This window comes from Pygocentrus nattereri, chromosome 16, assembly GCF_015220715.1.
Source record: "Pygocentrus nattereri isolate fPygNat1 chromosome 16, fPygNat1.pri, whole genome shotgun sequence".
NCBI classification, from domain to species: domain Eukaryota; kingdom Metazoa; phylum Chordata; class Actinopteri; order Characiformes; family Serrasalmidae; genus Pygocentrus; species Pygocentrus nattereri.
This window is the reverse complement of record NC_051226.1, coordinates 39,446,999-39,464,498: the sequence shown is the minus strand read 5'-3', so window position 1 is coordinate 39,464,498 and position 17,500 is coordinate 39,446,999. Positions and strand designations below refer to the sequence as shown.

Here is a 17,500-nt window from a genome sequence, read left to right as displayed (position 1 = left end):
CAGGAAATGTCAGCAACACAGAAATGAAAAATGATGATTGTGGTGCACCATACAGGGAGCATATGGGAAAATCAGCACATTTTCCAAGCTTAATCTAAACGTTTGTACTAAAACACCACTGTGATCGCTTATAGGCAGGCTTTGGGGGGGGCGGAGCTAAAACGCAACATAAACGGGCCCTAAACGGGCCCTAAACTGGCCCTAAACAAGGTCGCTATGGACAGTAATTAAGCTGAGCTAGGACTGTGATCCCGAACGCACGATAGGGGTGTGTGTGGTGAAACATCACATTCCCGGCTAACACGGTGCCCCGTCCGCTGGTTCAAAGTTTTAGAGGTGGGGCTAAAATTTGACAGATAACAGGAAAACGAAAATTTAGTCTTTAAAGTTATGAGCAGAAACATCAATTAACATGAAAAAAAAGGTCATTTTTGATTCAGGTTAACTTTAAATCATTTCGTCATGGCCACAACAAAAGCTCTCGTTCCTGAAACACCAACTTCATAAGAGCAGGAGAAAACAACTTTAATGTGGACAGAACTCGATTTTATTTTAAGCTACTCCACTTTCACTGAGCAAGGCAAGAAGCACTCAGGGATGTGTTGAATCCAGTTCTAGGTTTTCTAATCAAAGGTAGTTAACCGAGCCGCAGACGTAGTAGGCGGCCGAGCGTCGGCTGCACCATCTGGACGCAAGTTCAGGGACACAGACTACTAAATAAAAACAGACTGAACCACAGGCGTCTAAAGCCAAGCAGCTGCTGCGCCGGTTCTACACATTCGTGAGGAAAAATGAAAAATTAGGTACAAAATCGCCGCCTGTGCCGGTTTTACTGAAATCTCCTGTAAAAGCAGAAGCTTCTGAACTTGGACACACACTGTTCTCTTCTATATTGGGGGTATTTTTTTCCAAAAAGTCGGAGCAAACAGCATCCTTGTTTCCATGGAAGCGGATTATGAACATGCTGAAGCGACGTAGGCATTCGTTAGTTGTTCCCAAGTAAGACACGAGTTAATGAATTGTGGTGGAACCAAATTTAGTAAAAGGTCAGTCTGAAACGAAGGACTTCAAGACTTCACGCACAAACAAAAAAAAACAGGATTCAAGGTCCAGATGTGCAGAGCTCTGGTTCACAAAACGTAAAGGGAAGCATTTTTATAAACGACGCCAAGCAGATAAATACATAAAAGAGAATAAGATGGAGTTAGAAGCTTCTGATATGACAGCGACAATCTGCTCTCAGACACACAAATCAACAGGAGAAGCGAGAATGGGATGAAGACACGCTAACGCATGCAAAATCCTGTGAAAAAGCTCGGAACAGGAGCGATTACAGTGGTGTCAGTGAGTTACGGAGACAGCTGCGCTGATTTATGACACTCGCCCATTTCCACCATCCATCTGAGCTTTTCAGCAGCGCTGCTGACAGTCTTAACACACACTGCACTGCCCCCTGCTGCTGGACACGGGAACTGACCCGCAGTGCCACCGTTTTCCGATGTGTGTGAGGGGAACCGACCCACTCGTTAGGAACACACCGTTACAGGCGACTGTCGCTGTGGTCAGAGCCTGAGAACCGTCTGCATGGCTGTCCAGTCCTACGCTGAACCACCTCAATCACAACTGACCCTCGCCTGAGCTGAGCGTGGGGCTGTGTCTGTAACCCAGAGGCATCAAAGATCAAAAGGGATCAAAAGCTGAAGAAACGGCTCCTTTAGGCACGAATGCAGCCGAACTGCAGCGGAACCTCACTGGACCTTCACTCAGGAAACCTAATCGTATTTTCAGTTGATGATATTTATTAGTTTTAAGCTACATCTGCTCCACACGCCCTGCTCTGATCCAGGCATTTATTTTGTTGTATTTATTTTTGTATTTATACATTACATCATCACATGCCTGGAAATATCGCATGCCTGGAAATATCGCATGCCTGGAAATATCGCATGCCTGGAAATATCACATTCCCGGCTAATATGTTGCCCCGTCCGCTGGTTCACGGCGATGTCATCAAAAATCAGATGTTTTAGAGGCGGGGCTAAATTTGACAGATAACAAAAAAAGAAAAACAAGAATTTAGTCTTTAAAGTTATGAGCAGAAACATCAATTAACATGGAAAAAAGGGTCATTTTTGATTCAGGTTAACTTTAAATCATTTCGTCATGGCCACAACAAAAGCTCTCGTTCCTGAAACGCCAACTTCATAAGAGCAGGAGAAAACTCCACTTTAATGTGGACAGAACTCGATTTTATTTTAAGCTAGACGAGTTCAAACCCAGAGAAGTTGGCAGCGTTTCTGGACATTGGTAATGTTTGACTCCTCCCTAACTTACAGTTGTAGATGCAGTGAGTATTTCTTTTTTTAAATAAGTGCTTCTGTTTTGTAGTCCTGTATCCACACAGTGTTAACCTAACATTGATATTTTGCACTGTAGAATATGAAAAACCTCAAATTCCTGCAATCGTTTATTGCAGAACGCTGTTCTTAAACTGTCGGACTGCTGGATTATTCCATGACAACTGCTCCCCAAGTGTCGAGCCTCGACTCATCCTTGCTCATCAAGGTCTCAGCCTTTCCAGGATGTTTCTGATCATGTCAATGTTTCTAATGTTTATCTGTTCCCGTCGCGACAACTTCGGGATGAGCTCAACTTCGGGATGAGCTCAACTTCGGGATGAGCTCATGTTTACATTAAAAAAATGAAGTTCATAAGTTAAAACATTACATATCGAGTCTTTTCACTGCTGTTTAAAAATGCTTTGTTTTTCCTTTGTTTCATTTACTGCATCAACTTTCTTGGAATTGTTTAACCGCAATATCACAAACACCAATCGGGAAAACGTGCTCACTTTCAGGAAAACATTTTGCAGAGGTATTCGGCGCCGGCGTCCTTCTCCACATTCCGACACATACAGCCATCACGCTGAGCCCAGCTCTGCGGGACACAGCCAGGGAACGTGAGCTGTGATTGATGGGACCTTCTCATTTGTCCTATTGCTTATTCCAAATGAAATATGGGCATTTTGCGGTGGGACTTTTCATGGGCGCGATTCGATTGATTTCCACTCTCTTGGCGAGCGCTGCCGGGCGCCCTTGTGACGGAGACGCTCACTCCGCTCAAGGTTGCCTCATATTCACTCATATTTTATAATCAAATTAGAGCATCGCTCCCATCCGAACTACGAGAGAGGAGCAAAGACCAGGAGAGAGCAGGGCTACGGACTCGAGCGCGAGTCGGAGAGAGGGGGAGATGCGGATGAGTGAAGATTTCAGTGTTCTCCTCTTTCCACTGTCAGCAAGTATTTATTCAAAGACCTGGAAGTCGAGTTTTAAAGTCTGAACTGAGCTGAAGTGAGAAAAGTGCTTACGCACAGAGAGACGGACAGACGGACAGACGCGCAGCCCGAGCTAAACGAGAGAGGAGGACGGAGAAAGAAGAGGGAAATAAAACACGGTGCGAGTGATAAAGCAGGTGAAGGATGACGCTGTAGGCTGGCGTCTGCATGGCGGTGTCGGTGGAAGAAAACCTCGTATCTCCAAAATGGAACCTTTACAGAAGGAATATAAAAAGCTACTTCACTTTTAATGGAACCAGAATTTTATCAAGGCCATTCTGGGTCATTTCCTTTGGTCCACTCCTCATGTAATTTAGACACATTGTGGGTAACGGGTATTTTCAAATTATGTCAAAAACTGAAAAATGACAAGGTTTTCTTCTGACCGCAGCGATATGCTGCTGGTGAAGACCAAAACAGATGGTTGACCAACCAAATCAGGCCTCACTTGAAGCCCACATAAACAAACTGTTATGTTGGACAAGAAGAACCAATTCACTGGAAAAGATAGATGCCTGGAGGAACTGAAGGCAGAAGAAGAGGACAGATGGACGGAGACAATCAGAGGGACCATGAACCAGCCAATAAGAAGCCTAACAGGACGTTCTAGCGAAAGATTCTCCTTATGACCACTAGTAGGGGAAACCTACCTGACAGTGCTTAATACTACTACTACAGCTACCACCACCACTAATAATCATAATCATAATCATAATAATAATAATAATAATAATACCTGTGCACATTGTCTTGTCCTGATGGAACAACACCCACATTGGCCACAGACACCACCTTCTTACTGACCGGCTGGCTGGAGACCGTCTCGGGCGCCATGGTGATGGTTGCCGAGGATTCATTCATTCCCACCAGCTTTCCTGTGGGAGTCAAAGAAAACATCTGTAAGGTTTGTGTGGACTGTGCTGTTTGAGGGAAGCAGTTCAGGGAATAAAATCAAGTCATAAAGGCTGCAAGACGCCGTTATCAACTATACAACACACGAGTAAAGACCACGCCGCGTCATACGGTGTCAGAAACCACACAATTAAGTCCATCAACTCCACACGGTACGATGCTCTCGGACTACTGATCTGGAAAGAAAGCGAGAAGCCAGTAGTCACTACAAAAAGAGCTGCAGGAACATCAGTAAGACAAAGGACAATAAGCAATGAACTACAACACAAACACCTCCACCTCTCCATTAAACTCCTCCACCTACAGTGAAGCATGGTGGTGGGAGCATCACGATATGGAGCTGCTTCTCTGCAGCGCTGTCGAAGGACACCCGGATGGAGTGACATACCGGGAGGGATTTTCTCTCCTCAACCAAGAAAGGAATTTGGGGAGAAGACAGATGTTTCAACAAGACAAGACGACAACCCCAAACACACAGCCGAAATATCGGGCCGGTTTCGCAACAAGGCGAAGGTGCTTGCGTGGCCTGGCCAACCTGCTACCTCGAAACCGTGTCCATCACAGGGAGCCTCACAACCCTGGGGAGTGGAGGACGGTTTGCTGAAAGGGATGAAGCAGAACCAGGCCACGTTCACGCCGCGTTAACTAAGTGAATATTTGCAATGGAGGATTATTAAACAACAAAAACCAAAACGCACGAGATGAGACGCAACAGAGCGCGACCACTCGGCTTCAGGTGACTTTCACAAGTCCAAGCACGTGGAGTTTTTGCTCAAATTGTTTAATTCTGCGTGTTTTTTGTTGGTTTTGCCAGTAAAAACGTGAAAAATGCTTCTCTATTTTTTTATTTGCATCCCTTATTCATCTAACATTTTAACATCTGGCGTCCAGACGTCCACCTCCGGTCCGCCGTTCGGTCGTTGACGGGTTAAACAGCTTCTCTGCCGTGTGTCCGCAGCTTAATGTGCGCTGAATGGAAACGCGGCATTTCTCTGGCCCGCTCACATAAACACAGCAGCCACTTCAAGCTTTTACTCAACAATAGCAAAGAGCACGAGCGCGAGGGGCTAAAGCACCACACGTACACGGCGCAGGGGTCTCGCAAGTGCTCATTCGGGGGTCCAAACCCGGCACATCAGGCTCTATTGAGGAGCAAATGGAGAATAAATGAATGTAGCAGCCCTCGAGGTAAAAGCCTTCGCCACGGCCGCCAATTAACAGGAAATGATTGGAGTATAAAAAGGGTCTCACTTCCTCTTCTGCAAATAGAGGGTCTAGGCAGCGCTCGCTCTATCCCGCTCATTAGAGAGAGAGCGCGGATGCGTGGTTGTTACCGCAGCGCGCGCGCGTGTGTGTGTGTGTGTGTGTGTGTGTGTGTGTGAGATGGTATCGCTGGGCTTCAAGCGAACAGGGCAGGAATCCATCGAGTTTAAATGAAAAATCAAACATGTTTCTCTGTGAGAATTCCTGCTTTATTAGACGCACAAAGCAAAGCGCCGTCTTAACAAAGCAGAAGTGAACGCGCGCGTCGCCGCATCCTAACAAGCTAAAGCAGCCCTTTATTTTCCTGCTTCGCGCTGGTTGTTTTCCCGCTGTTGTTTCGTTAAAAGGATGGAGGCGTAAACTCAATCAGCGCTAATTTAGGAACGCTCTAAGAGCTTTACCGTAGTGCGGCACTAAGTGCTTGTATAGTCTCTGTGTCTCCCACACTCAGGAGCACCAACATAAGACTCCAAACGCTACGCGCTTTATTTTTTTAAAAAGAACACTTATTAATTAAGCGTTTGCTTTTTTGCAGAGTACCTGGAGATTTTAGTCAATAGGCATGGCAGAGTTAGTACAATGTGCAAATACCTACAACAGTCTTAGTAGCTTATCAGGATATAATAACATTGCATGTTTAGTTTGGATAAAAAAATGAGTTCTGCGTAATTTAATTGTTAGTTGAGATGAAAGTGGTTTGATGTGAAACGCTCCACCCCCTCTAAAAGCTCCTCACAGAAAGTTCCTACATGAACTGGTTCTCTGGTGGTTCTGGATGGTTAATAAAGTGTCTATATCGGTGTCGTCATGGCGACGCCTGGTTCCCATCACCACCACTGTAAAGACGTCTGAGCCTGTAAGATTCTCTAGAACCAAGCATTTCTCACCGTTACAGTTAAACTGTAGAGAAACTGAGACTGCCCCTCATTAGAGGTGTTCCAGTCACTTCCACGGCCACAGGTGTATAAAGCCGAGCCCCTAGGCCTGCAGACTGCTTCTACAGACATTAGTGAAAGAATGGGTCGCTCTCAGGAGCTCAGTGAATTCCAGCGTGGTGCCGTGATCGGACGGCACCTGTGCAGCAAGTCCAGTCGTGAAATTTCCTCACTACTAAATATTCCACAGTCCACTGTCAGTGGGATTATAACAAAGTGGAAGTGATTGGGAACGACAGCAACTCGGCCACGAAGTGGTCGGCCACGTAAAATGACAGAGCGGTCAGCGGATGCTGAGGGGCATAGTGCGCAGAGGTCACCGACTTTCTGCAGAGTCAGTCACTACAGACCTCCAAACTTCATGTGGCCTTCAGATCAGCTCAAGAACAGCGTAGAGAGCTTCATGGAATGTGTTTCCATGGCCGAGCAGCTGCATCCAAGCCTTACATCACCAAGTGCAATGCAAAGCGTGGAATGCAGTGGAGTAAAGCGATGACGAACTGATGACGCTCAAATCGACATCAAAGCCAGTGCTACATCAAAAGCAACACAAAACCTTTCAGAAGATCTCGCAGTCTCTGCCTCAAAAGGGCCGGGCTTATGGAAGAAAACTGTACTTAACATCGGCAGAAGCATCATGAGAACAGCTCCTGCACCAACCTGGCATCAGACCAAGAAGACTCATCATCGGACTGGATGGACATCCACGAGGACGTTTGGTTGAGGCTGTGAGAGTAAGAGAGCGATTTGCTTGTCTCTCTCCATCAGGAGGGTGAGGCAGGGTTTGGACGGGGTGAAGGAGGTCATGTGTCTTCATGTGATTCACATAAACAGAACAGATTTAAATATAAAGCGGTTTATTTGGCTGAGTCTGAACGCTCCACTTCACTCTAGCTTAGAGCTGCCACTACTGCTAAACCCGCTCATCAACCACACATGCCACACAGAGCGCTCGCGGTTCTGAGTGAACGGTTCTGAATGGAGAGTTGTGAGACTGATCAGAACATGCAGGGACCCCCACGCTCCCCCCACAGGGAGACTCCATGTGCATGTAGGCATGTGCATATGATCAAGTACTAAATAGCGAATATGGTCTTCTAGGTCTTCAGTCACCTAGAAGAAACTAGAGGTCAAGCGATGTGATTTTACTGGGCTGATACTGATTATCTGTCCACACGGAGGCCGACAGCTGATATGTGGGAACGATATATGACCTTGTACTTTGTTTATAATGTTTATGGTGTAAAGATCTGAAGGAATTCGTATACAAAGCGAACATCCATCCATCCATTTTCTAAGCCGCTTCTCCGTCAGGGTCGCGGGGGGGGGGTGCTGGAGCCTATCCCAGCAGTCTTCGGGCGGAAGGCAGGATACACCCTGGACAGGTCGCCAGTCCATCGCAGGGCAGACAGACAGACACACACACACCTAGGGGGCAATGCAGCCGGTCCAAACAGCCTGACTGCATGTCTTTGGACTGTGGGGGGGAAACTGGAGGAAACCCACTCAGACACGGGAAGAACACACAGAGGACCCTGGTCTCCCGGCCGGGGACTCGAACCCAGGCCCTCCCTGCTGTATTACAATATATTATACTGGATTTGTCATTTTTCTTTTGAGTAAAATTAGTGAAAATAAATTTGACCGTATGAAAAATTAAATGAAAAATTGAAGACTGAGGCTGTTTATGCACTTCGGACACACCTAGTTCCGTTTGAGTCTTCAGGATATCCTTCCTTTCTCATTTAGTTTGGTTTACATTGCAACAACTAAACCACATCAAATTATGCACATAAATATTAAAAAAACCGGTCCACTCTGCTACTTTCCCATTCGCCACCGTGCGTCCATTCCCACAAAATCCACAGCTATCCCACACAAGCATTCCTGACATAAACGCATCAACTTTCCCAATCATATCGCAATTAAAGTGGGGGTCGGGGGACGGGCAACCAAAACGTTGAGGCCCAGTCCCGTTTCTTCTTTTTACACCTACCCCTTGTTTTACAGTGTCACCTTAACCCCTTGAAGCTGAGGTACAGGGTAGTGGTTGAAGTCTTCCCTCTGAAATGGGACCCTCAGATATAAAAACCCTGCTGGCTTTAGTTACGTTTAGGGTAAAATGCGCTAAATACCCTGCAAGAGGGGCTATGAGACAATTATTTATGATCGACAACCGCCAAGTTGTCTCTGTGTTAATTGCTCTGCTATGGTTGCTTTTCTCACATCTCCGGCAGGAACCCTTTTCTCAAAAGTAGAATATTTTCTTGTAAAATGTCTCAATGTTTTTTTTATCTGGCTGAAGTTGCTTCATTCACCAGCTTCTTGTTCGAATTTCCCTGCTCCGCCTTAAATGGTGCCGGAGGTGGGCGAACGGAACTGCTGCACTGTTTAAGGTTGAACAGGAAAATTGACTTTAGCGTTCATCAGTTTCTCACTGCAGATTAAACGACCAGCTGAAGTGATTCTAAACGCAATTAAATCCGTTTATCTCCGAATTATTGATGTTCATCTTCACTTCTCATCTCTGTCTTTTTCCGCTACCCGCCAGGCGAGACTGTTGTCTGCATTGCCATGGTGACCAGCAGTCAGCACGGACCTTCAGGTTTATTATTAGATTACGTTTGAGTGACCCTTATTACTCATCTGTGCAGTGAAACACCACACACACTAGGGGGCAGTGAGCACACTTGCCCAGTGCGGTGGGCAGCCCTATCCACAGCGCCCGGGGAGCAGTTGGGGGTTAGGTGTCCTGCTCAAGGTCACGTACTGTCGGCTCTGGGAATTTGAACCAGCAACCTTCCAGTCACAGGGCCGGTTCCCTGACCTCCAGCCCACGCCTGCCCCCTAGTTTAAAGGGTGAATTAGCTGTTATACCCCAACTCCTCCAAATGGCTCTAGAGGGCACCAAAAATGGGTCTTCCACTGTTCCAAGCTTGACTTTTTCGGTGCTGTGCAGAACCATACACGACACATTCTCCAGCAACCTGAAGAACCACTTCACCATGCAAAGCACCATTTAAGCACTAAACGGTTCTGTTCAATAAATGGCTCTTTAACAACCATCTCAGACTGGACTTTAGCTTTACCTGGCTAACGAGGTCAATTTAACTGTGTGTTAGAGTAATTCTTTAATTCATTCAGCATCAATAAGAGATCCTAGCTCACGTTTCTTCTGATGGAGGAAAACTAAATTATACTGAAGTGCCAAACCGGTTCTTGTATCTAATATCACTACAGAGACATTGTAGGCAGCATGTTTGTACTGAGCACCGTGTTACTCCAATTAATTAAATATCAAATTGTGTCTTTTCCGCTTAACAGCTCGAACCAGTTATGCTCAGTGGAATTTTGTTCGATGATCTTGGAATTAACATAATTCCTCACAATTACTCAGGTCATATGTGGAACTTGAACTCTAAAGCATTTCTCAATCAACGCAACTTCAATAAAAACACTTCACACGCCAGAAGAGGACGAGGCTGATGTTCTAAATCAGGCAAGTCAAACTGGCATCAGCTCTGAAATCAGCTCAGGAAGGTCTTGACTGGCCGACGAGCTGAATCAGGCGTGTTCAGCGATGCAGTGAGCTGAAGTCTGCAGTGCTTTGGCCCACGAGGACTGGAGTCTGACGCGTGCTGTAAATCTCCGGTTTAAAGTGCGTACATTAACGTGTTACCTTGCTCTCTGCTGAAGTCCTGTTCGGTCATGGTGACGGGCAGGAGTAACTCTCCTACAGCCGGCTGGATGGACACACTGAACCGCTCCGTTTTAGAGCTGCGGAATAAAACACAGTTTATTAACGAACATGCAACTTTACGGGTCCTTTGAGTGTCCACGGTTCTAGATAAAACCATTTTCCATACTACAGAACCTTTAAAGAACCACCTTTTTTCAAGTGTGTATAAAGAACTCATGGTTCTAAATAGAACCATTTCCTTTACTGAAGAACCCTTGATGAACCATCTTTTTGAGCAGTGGATAGAGAGCTCATGGTTCTAAACAGACCAATTTCCTTTATTGAAGAAGCTTTGAGGACCCACCTTTAAAAGCGCATATAGAACTCATGGTTCTAAATAGAGCCATTTTTTAATGAAGAACCTTCAAAGAACCCTCTGTTTGGTTTATTTATGTATTTATTTATTCCTATTTTTGGACAGAGGCATTGCTGGAGATTGAACTTGAGCCCTGTAATCAAAACTGCCAATGTGTTTAAATAATTTAACATATCGTCGACGACAACAACAACAACAACAACAACAACAACAACAACGACAACACATCAAGCTTTGATTGGTCTATCAAACTACTGTATTTAAACTTCCATGCGCTTCTACCACATTTGAACTCAACTGAGCGAAAATGTTGAAACTGATGAATATGCGTTTTGAAATTTGCATACACTCATTTTATAATGAGATCTGACTGTTTGCCACTTTAGCTTGTTATCTGTACGTGTGGATGAGTTAGACGGGCACTTTCAGAGCTGATTGATCCCCTCCCCTCTCATTAGATCCATCTCCCCAGCCCAGATCAAGTTTCTGATAGGGTTATTGATCGCAGCAATGCCAATCGCCTTCCCGCGCCGCTGTGGAACAAGCCAATTAACACTCAGACTAAGTGCTAGTGCACAGTCAAAGGATCAATCAGGTCTCATACAGTACTGAGAGACGGTGTCAGAGGGGGAAATCGATACGGCCTCCAATACTGATTTAAAAGAACTAAAATTCTTATGTGTTTTATATACGGTCAGAAATTCAGCAGGGGTTTAGTTAAACAGTGCTTTACTGACTGATTCGCCAAGAACCAGCTTTTTGAGCGGGTTTACTGAACTCAAGGTTCTAAACAGAACAATGTCCTGAATGTTACTGAAGAAGCTTTGAAGAACCATCTTTTTTAATGTACCCTCTTGAACTCTCTTGTTTAATGTAACAAGTGAGCCTCTCAAACTCACAAAGTCTTCAATACAGACAATAAATAAAGTAAATACAGCAGCACCAGGGCTTTTTGTAGTTCTCATAGGTTCTCTTCACTTAACGTGTTATTTCATGCTATTCTCATGCTAAACATCAAGTCTGGATACATTTTACATTCAGTACTCTGCGAAAGTCAGATGGGATTACTAGAAACCACCTGGAAGACCTGGTAAACCACCAACACTGACCCCAAAACTGTTCATCCTTCCACTGTGAGAAGGACAATTCAAAGATTCCTAGCAACCACCTGGAAGACCTGGTAAACCCCAAAACTGTCCATCCTTCCACTGTGAGAAGGACAATTCAAAGATTCCTAGCAACCACCTGGAAGACCTGGTAAACCCCCAAACTGTCCATCCTTCCACTGAGAGAAGGACAATTCAAAGATTCCTAGCAACCACCTGGAAGACCTGGTAAACCCCAAAACTGTTCATCCTTCCACTGTGAGAAGGACAATTCAAAGATTCCTAGCAACCACCTGGAAGACCTGGTAAACCCCCAAACTGTCCATCCTTCCACTGAGAGAAGGACAATTCAAGACTGAAAAGATGCGCAGCTGTCAAGAAGCCTCACTGAGAAAAGGACACAGGCACAAAAGGAGAACATCTGCACTGGAACCAAATCAGATATGTGGATTTCTTGGGAAGAACCAGCTTCCACCATCAATCATGGTGGAGGATCAGTGCAGGTCTGAGATCATAACATCTGGAGCTGGAAGGTTTTTGATTGAAAAGTTATCAATTTTAATACATTCGATTAGGGAGAAATTCAGTCCACAGCAAGATAACGACCCCAAGCACCTGCTGAGAAGATCAAGACCTAAAGAAGCTGCTGGTGTTCCCAGAACAATGGACAGACCTCAACACCACTGAACGGGTTTGATCATCAACCAGCTTCTCAGACTGAGCTTTGGGGGCGTGTCTGCAGGACCTTTGAGGAGCTGAAAGCGAGGCTCCTGAGAAGAACGGAAGCTGGAATGAAGGTACTGAGTGGACACAGGAAACACTGAAGCACCTGATATTAGATTTAGGCTAAGATGTCGAGGCTTGTGAGCCTTTTGCTGCAATAAATGAATAAATATCTGTCTTAAGAAAAACCAGCGTCTCCAAAACAGGAGGAGGAACACAGTCTTACACTGAAAGGTAAGTTACTGTAGAGACTTTATTCCGAGTGATTTTAGCACTTCTTCTGGTCCATTAGTAACGAAACTTTTACGCAAGGTAAAGGACGGCTGGGGCGTCGAAACGATGTCGACAGATAAAAATCGACAAAAATGGACATGCATGGTTTTCAGTTTATGACCATTTAAAAACGCCTGGTGTTCTTCACATTGTGTGCAAATTTCATGAAGAAAGGACCAAAGGAAACGACCTAAAACGACTCGGAAAGACGTCTGGTTCCACTGACTTCCATTAAAGTAAAGTCGGCTTTTCCCTTCTCCTGTGAAGTTACCGTTCTGGAGATACGAGGTTTTGTTCTGACAGCCCTGCGGCTGCAGCAGTAAGGAGGCACTGGCGAGACGCTCGTCTCCCGCAGCCTCAGCACACTGAGCGGCTGAAGTGGCAGCAGATCTGCGGGCGCTCTCTCTCTCCACTCAGCTGGTTATGATAATGAAAGCGTGTCATTAACAGATTGAATTACTGCGAGTGATTATGCTCTCACACAGTCGGCAGGATCAGGCCTGAATTAACCGTTCCCCTTTTGTGTGATTTTTATAAATTATTACCTCTGCGGCCCTATCGCCTGTAATCTGCATTTAATTTTTTTAAATAATCTAATTTGGAATGATTGCTTTTTTTCCCGTCGGCAGGGCTTGTAATTGTTTTTCTTTTTTCGATTAGAGCGGCGGGCTGTGATCGATACCGGCCGATGGCGGGGTGTGAATAACATCACCATAAATAGGTCAGGCTGCAGCGCTAAGGTGGATTATTGGTAATGATGGCGCCAATGAGAGTTCAATGACACCGCTGTGCGCGCGGCGTTCAGTTATGTGCGGGTTCAGCGCCGTTTGGTCGGGGATTCGAAGAGCTTACGCTGTATTAGACACAGAGACCTGCAGCCACCCGTACGCTGATCCTTAGCTTATGATTCTTAACCTCTCCTGCTCGCTTCCCTCTCTCCCTCTGGATTCCTGACCTTGCTGGCCTCTCCGTGCGGCGCCTACGCTCTCTTTCTCCTCCATCCACCACGGCTGACGATACCTGGACGCATTTTCATGACACACACTACACAATGACACTGAACTTCTGGGGTTTGGCAAGTTGGAACAGGCACAGTTCATCAGCAGCGGCACCTTTTTTAGAGAAAAGGCTGAGGTAGGGCTGCACGATTAGGGCGGAAATCAGAATCGCGATTATTCTGGTCGATATCGATATCGCGATTATTTAACATGATGACTCGAGCTTGGAAATATCACGCTTTTACTGATCTTCTCTCTCCAAGAGTGGAGTTCTTTGAAATTTGAATATAATTTAACTGAAAAACAAACAAAATAAAATAGTAAAAAATACTAAAGATATATAAATAAATAAATAAATAAATAAATAAAAGTACATTAGAAGAGTTTGGGGCGAAGGCACCGCCTGAAAGGAAGGGGTTGCAGTGGATTTAGAACACAAGACCAAACAAGAGCATCACTGGGAAACAACAATCGTTTAATCTCAGATCTCTTATTCTCATCACTGGAAGCCAAAATCATAACTGAAATTAAATTTGGATTAAATTAGAGTCTGAGCTGAAGCTCATGGGCCGTGCAGTAGATTCATCTTTCTGGTTTTTATTTTATGCTCCAACAGCTTTATTTAATCCTAGTTTGATCAGCAATATCTGATAAAACTGCTGACTATCCTGGGCAAAAGGTCAATAGATCACTCTTCAAAACAGCCACTGAACACAAGTCATTATTTCAGCATCACCAAACATATTTAACTGAAATCTACACTGAAGTCTCAACAACTAAATATCATTAATTATATAGTGTGCCCACTCTTTATTCCAGCTTCCGTTCTTCTCAGGAGCCTCACTTTCAGCTCCTCAAAGAACCTGCAGACACGCCTCCAAAGCTCAGTCGGAGAAGCTGGTTGATGATCAAACCCATTCAGTGGTGCTGAGGTCTGGACTCTGGGGTGGTCAGTCCATCGTCCAGCTTCTTTGTTTGATGTGTCCGTCTCCTTTTCTCAGTGAGGTTCTTCTCGATCAGCTACACGTCCTTTCAGACCCACAGCGCTGAGTGGTCTTCTCACAGGGGAAGGATGGACAGAAACACCTGTGGATGTTTTCAGATCTGAAGCAGCTTGATCTTCTCCTCTCTCTCAGAGATCAAAGCTTTCAGTGCTGTTTATCTGATGGGGGCAGTTTTGGGGTCGACCAGCTCTTCCAGGTGGTTGTTAGGAGCCATGTTTTCTCTGGAGGTTTTAATCAGATTTTTGAACCTCGTTCTTCCTTATTCAGGTGGATTCTCTCATCTAGCTAGTGTTGGTGTTTTTGTTGGTTTCCCAGGCAGTTCAATCACTATAGAACCAATCCAGATATTTTTGAAGACATAGCAATGTACAAAGTTGTTTAGTTTAGGGTTGTTATATCACAGCGATTGAAGATTTTTCCAAGTCCCAAAGGCGAGTCTAAAAGGCGGAGGCACCACGTCAGTTACTGTGATGTAAACAAAGTCGTTCAGTGTTCTGAAGTGAAACGATACCCTGTAGAGAAACCTTTACCTTTCCTTTGGCTCCGACTTTCACACATTTTAGGCTGAAGCTTTACCACAAAACAATGAGTGCGTCTCCGGGAGTCAGACAGTAATCAGATTTCTGCTTCACAACCAGCCCATAAACTCAGAGGACGACGTGACGCCAACGCAACGTAAACCTCAAACTTCATACCGCGGCTTTTTTAAACATCGACCCAGAATATTTAAATCCTTCATTTCATCAAGCATGTATTTAGTATTTGGTTTCAGCCTCACTCAAACTGTTCTGCTGCGTCACGTGGTGGTGCTGCTCGCTTATTTCCGGTACCGCCGTCTGTTTTCACACATGCTCAGACTGAGAGAAAGGAAAGAAATCAGAGTGAGGGCTCACTGAGAAATCTGATTACGGAGCTCAAATCCAGCCTCTATCAGATTTCTAGACCTCACTCTGATCTATGAAGAATATGACCGCCTGAATAATCAGATGACCGCAGACATCGGACTATAATCGGATAATTGAGTGCATGTAAACACACTCGCTGTCTCAGTCATCAGGCAGTGAATTCAGAACCAGTTCATGTAGGAACTTTCTGTAGGAGCTTTTAGAGGGACGTCTGGTTCCCATCACCACCACTGTGAGGAGCTTTTAGAGGGACGTCTGGTTCCTATCACCACCACTGTGAGGAGCTTTTAGAGGGTGACGTCTGGTTCCCATCACCACCACTGTGAGCGGCTCTGACTCAGCATTTCCGCTCTGAACGACTGTTTCCGTCTCAACAGTTTAATAAGGTCAGGGAATTTAACAGAATTCTAATTTTAATATTCTTGGCCGATCACTGGACTTTACAAGAAGCAGTTTATCCCCAAGTTTCTGAGTGAGTAGCTCTGAACAGAGAAAAGCTTCTAGAAATAATGCCTTCCACGCTACCTTTCGGGACCTGGAAGGTCTCGGGTCATTTGTTCAGCGAATGTAAAGAACACCCACCTACTGATTTTTTTAATCAGTTTTATTTCCAAGCATATGGCAACAGAACTGCATTAATCTAAACCCTCCCACTGTTTCATTACAACATTAATGCAATCTAAACTCCCACAAAGATACAGGTGGAACACCTCCTCCTCCTCCTCCTCCACAACCCACTGAAGCCAGTGTTGTGGGTTCACTTACAGTGGAGGGTTTTATAAACAAGAAACAAAAGGAGAAGTTTGTCGTTTAAGATAAATAAATGCATAGTTGAGATTTTAGATATGAGCTGAATGAGCTACAATGACCCATAAACCCTTAGTCTCTGGGCAGAGAGACATGACAGGGTTTAACATCTTCCTGGTGTCCAGTCATCATCAGCCAGACTGGTGAGAAGCAGAGAGGAAAACTTACCACAGCTGGAAACTGGCCGCCTGGGTGGAGTCATTAAAGTCCACGCCCACTGACACGGTTACTGATGCCTCGGGCTCCAAACGCTCTGAGAGAGAGAGAGAGAGAGAGAGAGAGAGAGAGAGAGAGAGAGAGAGAGAGAGAGAGAGAGACAGAGACAGACATGTTGATGAAATCGTCAGGATAATAGATCTACAAGAGTCTGAAGTCCAAAGATGAAGCTTCCCAAATCCCAAATAATGAAAATGGTACCAGTATAAATAAACACTCGCACATTTGAATTATCTGGCCCAGTCCGTTATCTGGCCCAGTCCGTTATCTGGCCCAGTCCATGTAGCAATGAATCCTTAACCTTATAATTCATACAAATCCAGCGACATTCGTGGGATTAATGTACAAAACATTGCTGTTTACTCCAGTGTGCATCGGGCGACTGTCAGGTCCTCCCAGTTCCCCCGTAGAGAAAACCAGCTTAGACCCCGAGGTCCTCATTTGTGTGTAGCTCACATCAGAATAACACACAACCAGGTTCTACCGAGTACTGCAGCGCTGCCAGACTCACCGATGGGCCTGAAGCAGTGGATGCTCTGTCCTGTAGACGTCTTCTCCGAGATGTGGATGTCCTCGAGCGCGTGGTCGCCATGGTTGTTGAACGTCAGCTGCACAGACACCATGTGGTCACCATAGATGCACGGCTGCCGGGGGAAGTGGTACTGCGCGGCCAGGCCTTTCCCCGTCATCCGGTGAAGCAGCTCGTGAGGGCGTACGGGCACGAACACGGGACTGCTCACCTGCACAGGGAACAAGCGGGACAAACAAAAACAATGCACCACATGAATGCTGTGACAATGTTATTAACCAAGCTACAACATTATAACTGATGATAATTGACGAGAAATGATGAAATTGCTGCTCCAAAACTGACATCCCACACACACACACACACACACACACACACACGGATACAACAAAAGCACTGCAAGGTTAAGCAACAGACACACAGACACACTTAAGAGG

General features: G+C 45.3%; 1 protein-coding gene across 4 annotated transcripts in view; it reads right to left on the bottom strand.

Moving 5' to 3' along the window:
• Nucleotides 1-17,500, bottom strand: part of ap3b1a (adaptor related protein complex 3 subunit beta 1a) — a 90,914-nt gene that overhangs the window by 7,821 nt on the left and 65,593 nt on the right. For all 4 annotated transcript variants that reach the window (XM_017722040.2, XM_037545979.1, XM_017722039.2 and 1 more), the window contains exons 23-26: nt 17,046-17,274; nt 16,487-16,571; nt 10,127-10,224; nt 4,074-4,212 (exon numbers count right to left, since the gene is read on the bottom strand). In XM_017722040.2, the coding sequence (XP_017577529.2) occupies nt 4,074-4,212; nt 10,127-10,224; nt 16,487-16,571; nt 17,046-17,274 (551 nt within the window). The remainder of the gene's footprint in view (nt 1-4,073; nt 4,213-10,126; nt 10,225-16,486; nt 16,572-17,045; nt 17,275-17,500) is intronic.